At 42.1% G+C, this 13,195-nt stretch overlaps 1 protein-coding gene across 1 annotated transcript in view; it reads right to left on the bottom strand.

Annotated features, from left to right (window-relative positions):
* Positions 1–12,903, bottom strand: part of THBS4 (thrombospondin 4) — a 59,045-nt gene extending 46,142 nt beyond the window's left edge. Inside the window, exons 1-2 of the mRNA XM_015417204.1 lie at positions 12,668–12,903; positions 4,287–4,490 (exon numbers count right to left, since the gene is read on the bottom strand). Coding sequence (XP_015272690.1) covers positions 4,287–4,490; positions 12,668–12,755 — 292 coding nt within the window. The 5' untranslated portion in view covers positions 12,756–12,903. The remainder of the gene's footprint in view (positions 1–4,286; positions 4,491–12,667) is intronic.
* Positions 12,904–13,195: the final 292 nt, after the last annotated feature.

Below are 13,195 nucleotides of genomic sequence, written 5' to 3'. Positions count from 1 at the left end.
ATTTTGATGTGCTATCCAAGGCTCAGATATGCAACCTCAGATATGCAGACGATACCACTCTAATGGCAGAAAGTGAAGAGGATCTAAAGAGCCTCTTGCTCAGGGTAAAAGAGGAGAGCACAAAAGTGAGCTTGAAGCTCAACATCAAAAAAACTAAGATCATGTCTCTTTCCCATTTTTTACAGGGGGCAATAACACAGCAAAGATCCCCTAGTGTTCCGCTATACGGAAATGGGGCTTCTGCAACTGCTTGTCAGTTTTTTTTATAGTCTTGTCAGTTTCAACATGGGTTTTTCCCCCCCTTGCTTGCCTTCCTTTCTGTTTCCTTTCTTTCAATGAACGAACACTAAAATACATGCACAAAACCTGAACCACGAGGATTTAAATGGAAGGCGCTTGCTGGACACTACTGCGCAGCTGCGATAGGTTAACTGCATAATTCTTTTTAAAAGCTTTGGACACCTCCACCCACATGTCACAAGTGACGTTCCCACCCCAATTTAGAAAAGTGCAGTTTTTAAATTTTAGCTGCAGAACAGATACACTGGAGGGAAAAGAATGGTACATAAGGTGGGCACAGAATCCAAAGTCAAGCTTAAAGGCTTACTGCTCAGAAAAACTGCAGTAAGGAGTGTTTGCGTAATGGGCCTTAGTGTACTGTGGCCTTTTCCTTTCTTTTTTTTTAAAAGCTCCCTCCAAAAGCCCTCTGGTGGCCATACACATAAATATATGTGCCTATACTTTGGCCACCAAATGAGAAGGGAGCACTCACTGGAGAAGACCCTGATGCTGGGAAAGATTGAAGGTCACAGAAGACGGGGACGGCAAAGGATGAGATGGTTAGACAGTGTCATCGATGCAATGAACATGAAGTTGAGCAAACTTCAGAGGACGGTGGAAGACCGGAAGGCCTGGCGTGATCTGGTCCACGGGGTCGCGAAAAGTCGGACTCGAGTGTGCGACTGAACAACAAAAATCCAAGGCTATGTGCAAACAGTTATTTCTGTGGAGCAACAGATAGGGGCTCGCATAACAGAAGACACTAGGGTGTGAAAAAATAATAAGAAGCAATTTCTGGTCTTGTTAATTTTCTCTCATTTATTTTTTTCTCCAGAAGCATGACAAAAGAAAAAGTTCTTCAAAAGCAATGTGGTTTTGGAATCAAGTACACCAAAGTGGAAGCAGTTTCTGATCTAATTAATGTCAGAAGTAAAGGAAACATTTTTAAAGGGAGAGAAAAGAAAACATGGCAGGACAGCATTGAATAGGAAAGACAGCACATGAAAGCTTATGCCTTGAATAAAACTTTGTTGGTCTTAAAGGTGCCACTGGACTCAAATTTTGTTCAGCCTTAAACAGAGGTGTATTTATTGTTAATGGATTACCTGAGGACACAGGCAGATATGTGGATCTGCATTCATCTTTTCATTAAGTGTTTGCTTGTTTCTCATTAACACAGTAGCCCTTTCCATTGTACAACATCTGCAGAAAGTCATATCCTATGAACACATCTAAATCAGGGATAGAGCCTTCCTTTGCCCCTAGAGATGTTTCCTATACATGTTTACAGCATGTGGAATAGGCTAGTATGTTTGCATCTAGGCTTTTTCCTGATTAAAGTAAACAAAAGGAAGGTTCCTGATCATATGGAGAAAGCCACAGGTGAGAACATCTGGATGCACACAGATTCTGTGCTTATGTACCAATAAAGATGTATAGGTCAGAGGCAGAAACTTGTCACCATGACCCCCTCACACTATGCTGTAGGAACTTGCTTAGAACATCTGGAAAGGGCTATGAGTTCTTATGTCAACTGCCATTCAAGCTACCTTACTTTGAACGCTCTGATACCTGCACAAATACCCACGCCCAAGACATTCATACACAAACATACATTCTTTTTCTTCTTCCAGCAGCAAATCTGCAAGTGACTGCATGCACAAGGTATGCACATAGGAAATTTCTTTCACAAGCTCATTCATTCCTCCTTCCATAGAATGAAAAGACTGGGTCTAAAGCCACAGAAAACATCCAGAAATCTGGAAGCAGTTTCACAATGCCAACTGCATCCTAGGGATGGCACAAAGTCAGGGGCTGGCAAACTCCTCTGTACTCTTGGCGTCATCTTTTCAGTGCTCAGTTCCAGACAGGCAACAAATACGGAAGGTTTACAGAGTCCCTGGTGAGCTGACATACATATTCATGTTTGAAAGCACAGACTGTGCAGGCCAGCTTTTGATGTAATCTTAGCAGCAAATTAGCCAAACGTTTTAACACAGACATTTGCTAGAATGCTAAATAAGATTTTGATGTGATTGTTTTGCCTTCCAAAGAGATCACCTTTTTTCACACTATCCATTTATGAATGTACCATATAACGTCAGGATCTAGTTTTGTACAGAACAGCGCTGCAGCTCTAAACGAGCACATTCCACCTGACGAAATGCACCTTCTGTCCTCTGGCTGATTTTCATAAAGGGCTCTGCAATAGGAATGTTTATCTTGCACAGTCAGAGCTAAAAGCTTTGGATCAACTAAATGAAGTTCCCATCTTTCAGATGCTGAACGCAGCATGTGCGTGTGTCCATCAAATTCCTCAGTAATTTGAAACAGTGATTTCCCAAGGCAGGGAAAGAAAGAAAAACTTTGATTTGATTCTTTGAGAACTATTTATCATTGCTGATGGCAAGTTAGCTGGCAGAGAGATGCCAGTTCCTCATCTTCCAAAAGGGGAACCACAGGATGTTGCCATAAGCATATGTTGTGCATAGCTCTCTGAAAAGTGGAATGCAACAAGTATGCAAGAGCACAGTGAAGGATAGGTACATGGTATTAAAACTGTACTAACAATCACATTATTTCCTGACCTTATGAAATAATGATTGCAATCCAGAGAACACTTTCCTGGGACTAAGACCCATTGCATGAAATGGGACTTACTTCTGAGTAGACCCATTAGGCATGCTCTCAGCAGCAGTCAGCATTCATAAGACTTCATCTGTTGTTTATCTGTGACAAGCTGGGGGCACCACAGTCCAAGAGGATCCTGACAACTTCTAATCTTTTCAGACCTAAACAGTCTTGCCGCACATTGCAGCAGAAGCATTCATGGATGGAAGCTCAAGTTTGGTTGTAGCTGTAGTTATAGTAGTAGGATGAAGAGCTGAAGAAGCTATCATGGAGATCACAGACACTGTCTTTACTAGTTTAACTAGGATTATCTAAAGAATATTTAAGGGGTTTTGATCACATAGTTGCTAGACACTTAAACAAAGATGATTGGACATAAGTTCACAAGTAGATCATGGGTTACTTAGTTCCGTGAGTTCAGTCACTTTATATAAACAGCTTATATCTTTTCCTATAGCTCGCCCAATTTACTTTGATGGCCTAAGAGTCATAGAATATAGAAAGGCATTCACTAGGATTTGGGTGGATATTTTACAATCGGCAGTAGTGAAGGGCAGCTACAACAAGATCCCATTTGATGATCGAGTGTGCTCCTGTGAGCACAAATCCAGTGAAGATCTGGCTTATGTTACGTTTCGATGCCCAAGATCTGTAACTCTTTGGGAGAAGTACCTCAGAAATATTTTACATTTGCCAGGAAGTCAGAGCAAAATAAGTTAGTTGTGTTACTGGCAGATAAGGATAGATGGATCACAATGCAAATGACAGAGTTTGTAGCATCAGTTATCAAGATTGATTGAAGTAAATTACATTTATAAAAAAATATTTCATAAGATCCGTTTGGTAGGGTTTACATTGTTATATATGATTGTATGAATTCTATGGATTTATACTTATTGATAGGGTTATGTTAATTTGAATTATTGTTTTATTGACCGATCTATGTGATTGTATTGACATTGTAATTTGATATTAATATTATTGTATTTTCCTTCTTTTTGGGTTTTGTTGATTGCTATGGCTGAGCTGAAACAATAAAGTTATCTGAATAGTAGTAGTAGAAGGTTTGCTATGATGCTAAGTAAGCCTGTTTGGTACCAGGCTAGAAGACAAGCAACTGTCTCTGCCTCACTTGTATAGAAATTAAACCATAATGAAATTAACAACCTACACAATGGCATCCTTGGCTTCAAGGAATATTTGTCCATGGTCAAATAAGCAGCCTACTCACCACCAAGTCAATTCTACTACTAGGAACATCTGCAAAAATCTGAACAATCATTGTGGGCCCTGCGCAAGAGACATCTGTACTGGACTATGCCTCGCGTTTGTAACACCCAGCAAAATTGTTACTTTTCCATTTTCATAGGACTTACCTTTATTCACCCGCCCCATCACTGTAAACTCAAAATATTTCCTGTTTTCCACAGTGGAGTACAGCCCAAATATGGTGCCTGTGCTTTTGGGCTGTAGTTTGAATATGGAGAGCACGTACACTTCATTCAGCGTAGAATCCATGAGTGTTTGTTGCAAGAAGGTTTTTAGTAGCCTCTGGGTAGGAATTGAAAGAAGGTCAAAAACTATAAAAAAGAGAAAAGTGTTTGAAAAAAAGTTGACAATTATAGTATTCCAGCAAAATAGCCATCATTAGTAGATAATATGTGTGTGAATGCGCGGGTGGAAAAAAGGCTGCTATACTGTAAGGACTCTGAAAGGTTGTTTGGATACTGCTGTATGCTTAGTGTGCACAGTCCATTTGGAGTGTGCTGTCAAAACTACCAGAAACTCAACAGTTCTGGGACTTCCTTCCAAAGTCTAAATGGACAGAACTGAACAAGAGAGTTAAAGGTAGCTATAGTACTGCACAGTTGCAGACTGAAATTCTCCTTGGTCACTTCACCCATCATAGAACAGCTAGATTCAAGTCCAGTAGCACCTTAGAAACCAAGATTTTCGGGATAATAAGCTTTCGAGAGTCAAAGCTCCCTTCCTCAGATACCAAGATATCAAAGAGCTTTTGACTCTTGAAGGCTTATTACCCCCCAAAACCTTGTTGGCTTCTAAGGTGCTACTGGACTTGAATCTAGCTCTTCTACTGAAGGCCAACATGGCTACCCTCTGATACTTTACTTATGGTAGGCTGTGTATTTTGCACTCAGAAGGTAAGTCCTAGCATCTACATTGAAAAGGATCCCATAGAATACCAGGGGCATAGACTTTTCAGTTCCCTGGGGGGCTGGGGCTGGGCCAGAGGCATTGCTATGCTAGGTCCTTAAAAGAACTGGGGCCCAGTGACATCATAGGGAGAACCCAGTGACATCACAGGCCATTGCCTCTTATCTATGGAGGCAGAGCCATGTGGGATTTAGGAAGGGGCTCCCCAGAAATATAGGAGGGCCTGGGAACCCTTGGGAGATGGGAGATGGCCAGTGGTTATTGTGGTATTTCAGCAGTTTCCTGCTGTGTCCTTTTTTTAAATTCACTTTTAGAATACTCACTTTAAGATCTGTAAATATACATGCCATGTGCATAGGACAAACAAATGGTCACAAATTTGACAGTAAGAAAGGCAATACAGAAAAGTCCTGTGGGGACATTTTAAAAGTTTTCCTCGACATTCATTTACAGGAGTCTAGTTCTGCCTTAATTTTAAAGGCGACTTTGTACTGAAATTTACTAAATTATGGCATCATAGATGCCTTCGTTTGGTAAATGCATGGCTGAAGTCTCTGAGTCAGGGCAGAATACCAAACAACTGCTATGCACTCAGTTTCTGAGCAATGTACAGTGTTCAGAGTAGCGGCAATCTTCTTTTCACTCATATCATACAAGTGAGTACAAGTATATTTTGAGGCAATTCAGAATAATGCCCAGAATAGTGACCCCATAGAAAATTCACAGTTATGCCACCTAGGAGTTTATATACCTTGCCTTCTTAGCACACTTCTTAGAAACTCTACCTTAAAAACACAGGGATCAGAACAAATTATTAATACAAAATATCACATAATTAAGTTAATGGGAAATGATTGCATTCCTGTGCATGGTTAATTTCTGCTCTTCAGGTTCAACTTGCAAAACACATTTGGCTTCAACAAATGATCTTTAGACTGCTGAAATACAATTTTAACTGCACCAGAAACAACTTTCCTCTTTCTAATTACAAATGAAACCATGGCAAACTGAATGGAATGGTGGACTGAAAACAATTCAAAGGAAAATATCAGGATTCTGAAGGATGAGAAATTACAAATAAAAAAATAAAATTACATGTTAATCATGTAATCCCTGCAGCTTCTAAATTTGCAGAGTGGAATGACAGTCCCTGGGAATAGGCTCACTGCTTGGACACTGGAATGACAACCCTCAGAGTGGAATGATGGTTCCTAGGAAGAGAATCAGTGCTCTTGGACTGGAATGAAAGGTTGCAGAGTGGAATAACAGCCCCTGGGAGTAGCAGAAGTGTTCCAGGACTGGAATGACAACCCCCAGAGTGGAATGACAGTCCCTGGGATTAGCATAAATTTTCTGGGACTGGAATAACAGCCTCTGGGAGTTGCAGAATTGTTCTGGGACAATCATTCCACTCTGAGAGCTGTCATTCCAGTCCCAGAACACCTCTTCTATTCCCAGGAGCTGTCATTCCACTCTGGGGGCTGTCATTCTTGTCCCAGAGCACAGATTCTATTCCCAGGGGCTGTCATTCCACTTTGCAACCTGTCACTCCAGTCCCAGAGCACTGAGCCTATTCCCAGGGGCTATCATTCCATTCTGTGACCTGTCATTCCAGTCTCAGAGCACAGATTCTATTGCTAGAGATCATCATTCCACTGTGAGGGCTGTCCAGAGTAGCCTATCTGGGCCCAAAGACTTTAACGGTAAAACCATTTTGCATTTTCTTTGCTGCAATGTATTTCAGTGGAGCCTGTGCAAATTAATTGGGATTCCTGGCTCCCATTATCTCCAATGGGCCTTCAAGCCTCTCCCATTGTTTCCAATGGGCACTCCTGTCATTCCTTTTAGTACATCCCAATTGGCTGCCCCTTTGAAACTACATTTTAAGTAACAGCAAAATGAAGAGCATGAACATATACAGAGTGCAAATTCCTTGCCAATGCTCTCTCTGGGATGCACATAGGGCAAAAGGAATTTTTAAAACGCCTCTGATCTGAATGTCCCCTCCTCAATCTTGTCCATGCAGACAGTCTTACCATTTAAAAATGAAATGGAAATTGAAAGAAGAGCTTAGGAGTGGCTGAAGCAGCCCCCCCCCCATGAAAAAAACCAACTGTTCTCAATCAAGGATATATAGACCCAAGTAAAATAAAATAGAAACACACTTTCCCCCCAAATGTAAATTGGAGCCCAGCAAGTATGTTGGGCCCAACAGAGGCTTAGCAGTCTGACCGTGGGGTGGAGCCAGCCAGAATTAAGAACTTTTCCAACAGACACCAAACATATTCAAGGACTGATATGTTCTGGATATCAAAAACCTTAGTTATTAAGCTTGAGAGTGCAAGGATACAGGAGACCTTCTCTTCCAGTTGCAAGGAATGTTATCAAATCGCTTTCCCGGCCACGCTTTTCAGGTCTCCAGAGATCTGTCTTCCTAAAGACTCTCTAGCATTTGGTACCTCTGCATAAATGCTTGGAGAAGGGAGGGGAGATATTTAACCATCCCATTGTCTATCCTGCTAGCTCAATTAGCATCTGTAAGAATGTGAGCCTGGAAGGCTCACATAGACCTCCTTTTTTCTAGGACAGAGGAAAAAACCCACACAGAGTTTTAAACTCAATACTGCCTGGCACTGATTGCTCGGGGAGGCCCAGTCTCCCCGGAAAAATTCAGGGATGGCCCGAGCCCCCCAGCAGCCCCCCATAGTTTATGCCTATGTAATAGTTCTAGGCAAGACACCTGCAGATAGTTTCAGAGGGTAGTCATGTCAGTCTGCAGTAGAACAGCTAGATTCAAGTCCATTAGCACTTCAGAGACCAAAATTGATTTTCAGGGTATAAGCTTTCGAGAGTCAAAGCTCAATGAAGAGACTGGAGTTTTGACTCTAAAAAGCTTATATCTTGTTGGTCTCTGTGGTACTAGCAGACTAGAATCTAGTACATCTCCCTGAGGCACTGGAGAACTGCTGTCCATCACTGCACTGGACTTTATGAGGCAGATTCCTATGTAGTTTCATAAGCATTGATTGGGTTGGCTTTCAGAACTTGAGGGACCATCAGTGTGGTGGGATTTTATTCTATTTTGTTGGGGTTCTTTTGCTTTTTAAAAAGTCTTCCCTGAACCTTTGAATTAAAAATATATTTAAATAAATGATTAAACCAAGGACACAGAAAATTAATTCTTAATCTCTAATGCCATTTAAAATTAATCTTCACCAAGAAATATTCCTTGAAACTATTAGAAGTGTTACCAATACCATTTCCAATATTCTGGCAAAAGTGACAGCAGAAGGACAGAGGAGTTTTACACTCCATAATTTGGATATTGCTTATTTTATGCTGGACTTTAACACTGGAAGACTTTTTGGGAATGATCCAGCCAACCTAAAGTACTTTTAAGATTAAAATATTTCAATGGGAAAAATTTGAGGCTGCTCTTACCTGTCCTATTGAAATTAATGGGACAAAAATATTGAACTAGCCTGGATCACTCCATATATATTTAATGGCTATTTCGCAATAATTTTCAGGATTATTTCAGTCCTGATCCTGTAAAACTATGTCAAATTAGCCAATTAGAACTCACGTGTCTGGTATTTTTTTCAAAAACAGTTTCAAGTCATATGAATTTATACATGCCAAGGATCAAATTAAACTCTGTTTTTTCAGGAATTAACATGGTGCTATTTTCATAGCTATGCTGTACTCTGATATAAGCCACACTGTTGACAGAAAAAATAGCTGCCTGTACGCTTCTACTGTTGGTGGTAGTTTGTTCTCAACGAACACGTTCTGGCTTTGGGTGGAGACACTCTGGATTTAGTCAATCACTCACCACAAAGAACAATTCCATTGCACTGTTGAAGTGAAAGATTATTAAGTCAACATAGTTTTTAAAAACTCTGCTTATTATAAATGCCATATAAATGAGAATGAAGAAAGAACAGTGAACCAAGGCCAGATATTTGTAAAGGGTAACAAAATACAGAAACACATACACCCAGAAGCTAAAGCTAGGTCTTGGATTTTGAGTCCAGAACACAAGATATCACCTCATTTTAGAAGAAATGAATGTGAGAAACAGCAAACAGGAATTCAATGGATTTAGAAGGGTGTACCTCTAATTAGGATGGCACTGTAAGGCCTTATCCAGTTGGTGAGAGACTTCAGGTGACGGAGAAGAGAGTGCATGCCCTAACATCCACCACACACATCATAATAAGCTTGTATGTTACAAGCTCTTCACAGGGAGCTCCCTACACTGCTGCTCAAGTTTGTACAACACTTTCTGTGAATTGGGTTTTCATAGATCGTCTGTATCACTCTATATGTTATCGGAGGGGGAGGGTATTTGCCTGTTCCACTACCTTGCAAAGATTCCCACCAGTTCACCTCAGTGAATCAAACCAATTGGTCATACCATCCAGAAGCTACTTGGGTGGTGACTGGTGAATTTAGAACAGGAATTCTCAAATGTTTTCCAAATGCAGATCTGAAGCCAAAAGGATAGGAAATTACCTTTCCTGGGTATTAAAAAACAAAAACCAACATGGTCTTTGTACATTTAAAAATAATTATTGTAACATACCAGCATCTCAAAAAATAAGCAAGTGTGTCTATTTTTAATTTACAGCCTTGCTGATTTAAAAGTGGTCCCACTAAATAATCAAATAAATATATGATGGGTTATTCCACCTATGAAATCCAGTGAAACCACAAATCCTAGCACCGCTAATACAATTCTTCTACTTGGTTGTATCAACACTCATGATAATAAACAAGCATCTATAAAATAAAGGAAATTAAAAATATGGGATTCTTTTAGTTGAAGATTAAAAGAGGAAGACAAGCACTTCCAAAGGCTGCTGTAGTAAAATTGCGAGCATTGCTTCCTCTATGTGGGTGAACACCATCCCTAGAAGTGGTAGTGAAGCAACTATTTCAGGCATTCAGCCAAGGCCCCAACCAGAGTTGTGAGGCTTAAAATCACGACAGCTGTAACAACACAAATGTTGAGTGCCTTCTACTTCCCCTCTAATTTCTGAGCCTTAGAAATCAGATTTCTGCACTAAGCTGTTCTTTCCACACCACCTATCCCAATAATGTGCATTATGATTGCCACTTTTTCTTGTGGCAATTTTTCTTGGCATCAAGATGCAGTGATGCACACAGCATTTGTTTATTTGTTCATACTGTGGAATGGTTAAAGGCACACAAACTCTTCTGGGAGAAAAAATGGTTAGCACTAATGAGTGTTGTGCTCTGAACGGAATGGTGTTCACCTCAGAGATACAAAACTAACTGAAAAAAAGTACCAGCTGAAATGGAAAATGTGAAAGAAAAGGATTACCAGAGCAATTGACTGGAGTGCCAGACTGGGGCTAAGGATCCCAGCTTCCAATCAGTCATTAAATTCACTGTGTGACCTTGGGCTAATCACCCAGGGTTGTTATTAGAAAAAAATGGAGAAGGTGAGAACCACATACAGAGTCCTGAGCTCCTGAGCAACAGGGCAGGATAAAAGCGTGACAGAGATTGACTACCCATGGGGAGATTTTATGACCACGCTCTGTGTGAGAAACTGGCAACTGGTGGGATCCAACAAGCTTTTCTGGAGTCTGCTTTGACCTTCCCCCAAAATGCTATATTGAGAATCCTGGGACCTGTATGGACAAAACCATGTGTGACAGGGCTGTAAAAAGAACTGGGAGAGCTTGAGCAAAGAAATGGAGGGATCCAACCCAATGACTGCACTCCAGTGCAGAGTTACATACATTTCAATCTATGTGGTGGATTGCGACAATTCTCTAATATACTTGCACAGTTTGGATCCTACTAGCTTTTCAGTTGGCACAAGAGGCAACTGCAACCAATTTTCCCCCTCACTGAAGCTCTGTCTCTGGTCACTTTTTGTCCACAGGGGTCCCAACAATTCCCAGCACAGCTTTTTGGGGAGGTCAGTCTGGGAGCATCCTCCTTTTTGTACTGACAGAAAAGCTGGTTGGCGCCAACCATGTGTTTGTATATTTTTAACTATTTTATTTTCCATATAAAACTGTTTGAAACAAGAAGCCATTTTCTTCAATCCATTTTGTCACCCACCCTATAGAACTAGTATCTTCCAAAGGAAATTTGTCTGGCAGCCTCTTTGACACGCATCTGTTGGCTAGTGACACTTCCCCATACAGGTAGGTCGTCCCCCGTCCCCCCCGGGTGGGGAAGCAATTTTAGAAGACCTGCTTAGATTACATTTGAATTGGATTTTATTGAATGGAGATTATTCCCAGAAAAGTGTTTTTGTTAGTGCAGCCTGAGTGGAGTAGAAATGGAACTGAAACTTACTGCTGTATGTTCCTAGTAATTTCAGGTATTTATTCAATGTTAGATGTTGACTTCCTTAGATTATAGTGTATTATTGAATATGTTGGATATTTTAATATGGTACACTGCTTTTGGATAGTTTTTGTAGAAAAGCAGCTAACAAATATCATAATAAATCAATTTAATAACAGTTATGTGCATATTTCTTAGTGAATATCACTGGCTTTGATGTGTGATCAGTTCAGTCCCAGGTATATGAAGAAAGGTAATGTTTGAAACTCTCTCTGGTGTCCAAATGGTAAACAAGTTACTTGGAACTTGGAAGAGAGTCCCGCTGATGCTATAAGTGGAGGTCAATAACTTCCAAGCAAGTCTTTTGAGGATACAGGGTGCAATCCACTGGGAAGTATTCATATACAAGCTTTTTCCGGACGAATTGGGGCAGAGAATGCTATCATTTCAATAGGGCTTTGTACCCAAAGACTACAGTTTCTTCTCACTCTAAATGTTCGTTATTTCCGCTGCCTTCTGAAATGGTCAACTCAAGTTGGCACTGTTTTTACAATACTTTGGTCTTTCAAGCTGTTCATATGTTATAACCATATATGTATCATCAAAGTCATTTTGCTTTGGAAACATGCAGGAAATTTTACTCACATACAATTAATATTAGAACAAAGTTTGATTCCAGTGGCGCCTTTAAGACCAACACAATTTTATTCAAGGTATCAGCTTGAATAAGCAAGCACACGAAAGTTTATACCTTGAATAAAACTTTGTTGGTCTTAAAGGTGCCACTGGAATCCAACTTTCTTCTTACTGCAAAAATGTTGTTGCACTCCTGCACTTTTTTCCATTACAGGTTTTAATAAGAACCCACGAAATCTGTTTCCATCTACCCAAGTGTACCCCAAAAGCTGATTTTACAATCTGCAGTCCTTATTTCAAAGGTGTGTGTCTTAAGCAGAAAGAGGGAGCCAATCCAGTGTTCCAGCTTCCTCCCATTGCTCGATTAAAGCTTGAATCCAAAAGGCTCTCTCAGGCACCTCCAGCTCGGAACCCCGCTTCCTTTGCCACGTTCGTTTTAGATCTGGTCAACTTTGATTTGCAAACCTCTCTTCATTTCCCTTGCCTCGAGGACTGGGGGAAAGCCCGCCAGGTGTTCCCCATCCAGTCCCCTGCCCTGCCCGGCCTCCCTGGCTCCCCATCCCCGCTGCAGCCAGCGAAGGGGACACCGCAGCCTCTCCGGACTAGCTCTTACCTTGCGGGGCAGGCTGCGTGCCAAAGGCCGGGGGGCAGAGGTGCAGGGCGAGCTGCACGAGGAGGAAGGCGGCTTTGCGTCGGTTCATCTTGCCTGCCGGAGGAGAGGCCGGGCGGGGGCCGCGGCTGGCTCGGGGCTCCTCTCGCGCTCCGCTGGGGACGGCTGCGCTCTGACTAGGAGAAAGGCATGGAGAGGCGCGCCTGGCGCAGACGGGGCGGGGGGCGCCGACCTGTTGCCGGGACCTTCGCTCACTGAGCAGGCCGGAGAAGCCAGCAGGCAGCTGCCCTGGGTCAGGGGGGGGCGGAGCTCCAGGGGCCCGGCCTGCAGCCCATTGGCCAGGAAGGGACGGGCCGGCTGAGAGGGGGCCAGGCGCGCCGACCCCCGGGCAGCCACACTGGACGCGCCGACAGAAGGGAGCCGGAGGCAGAACCTGAGAGCGGGCCGGCCCGGGGGAAGTCCGGGAGCAAGAGGCGAATTTCGCTCAGCCTTCTGATAATCGCGGTACCAGGCGCGCAACGGCTACCATTC

Source organism: Gekko japonicus, unplaced genomic scaffold, assembly GCF_001447785.1.
Source record: "Gekko japonicus isolate JY-2015 unplaced genomic scaffold, Gekko_japonicus_V1.1 scaffold1462, whole genome shotgun sequence".
Classification (NCBI taxonomy): Eukaryota; Metazoa; Chordata; class Lepidosauria; order Squamata; family Gekkonidae; genus Gekko; species Gekko japonicus.
The sequence above is the reverse complement of the archived record's forward strand: the minus strand, read 5'-3'. Positions and strand labels throughout refer to the sequence as shown.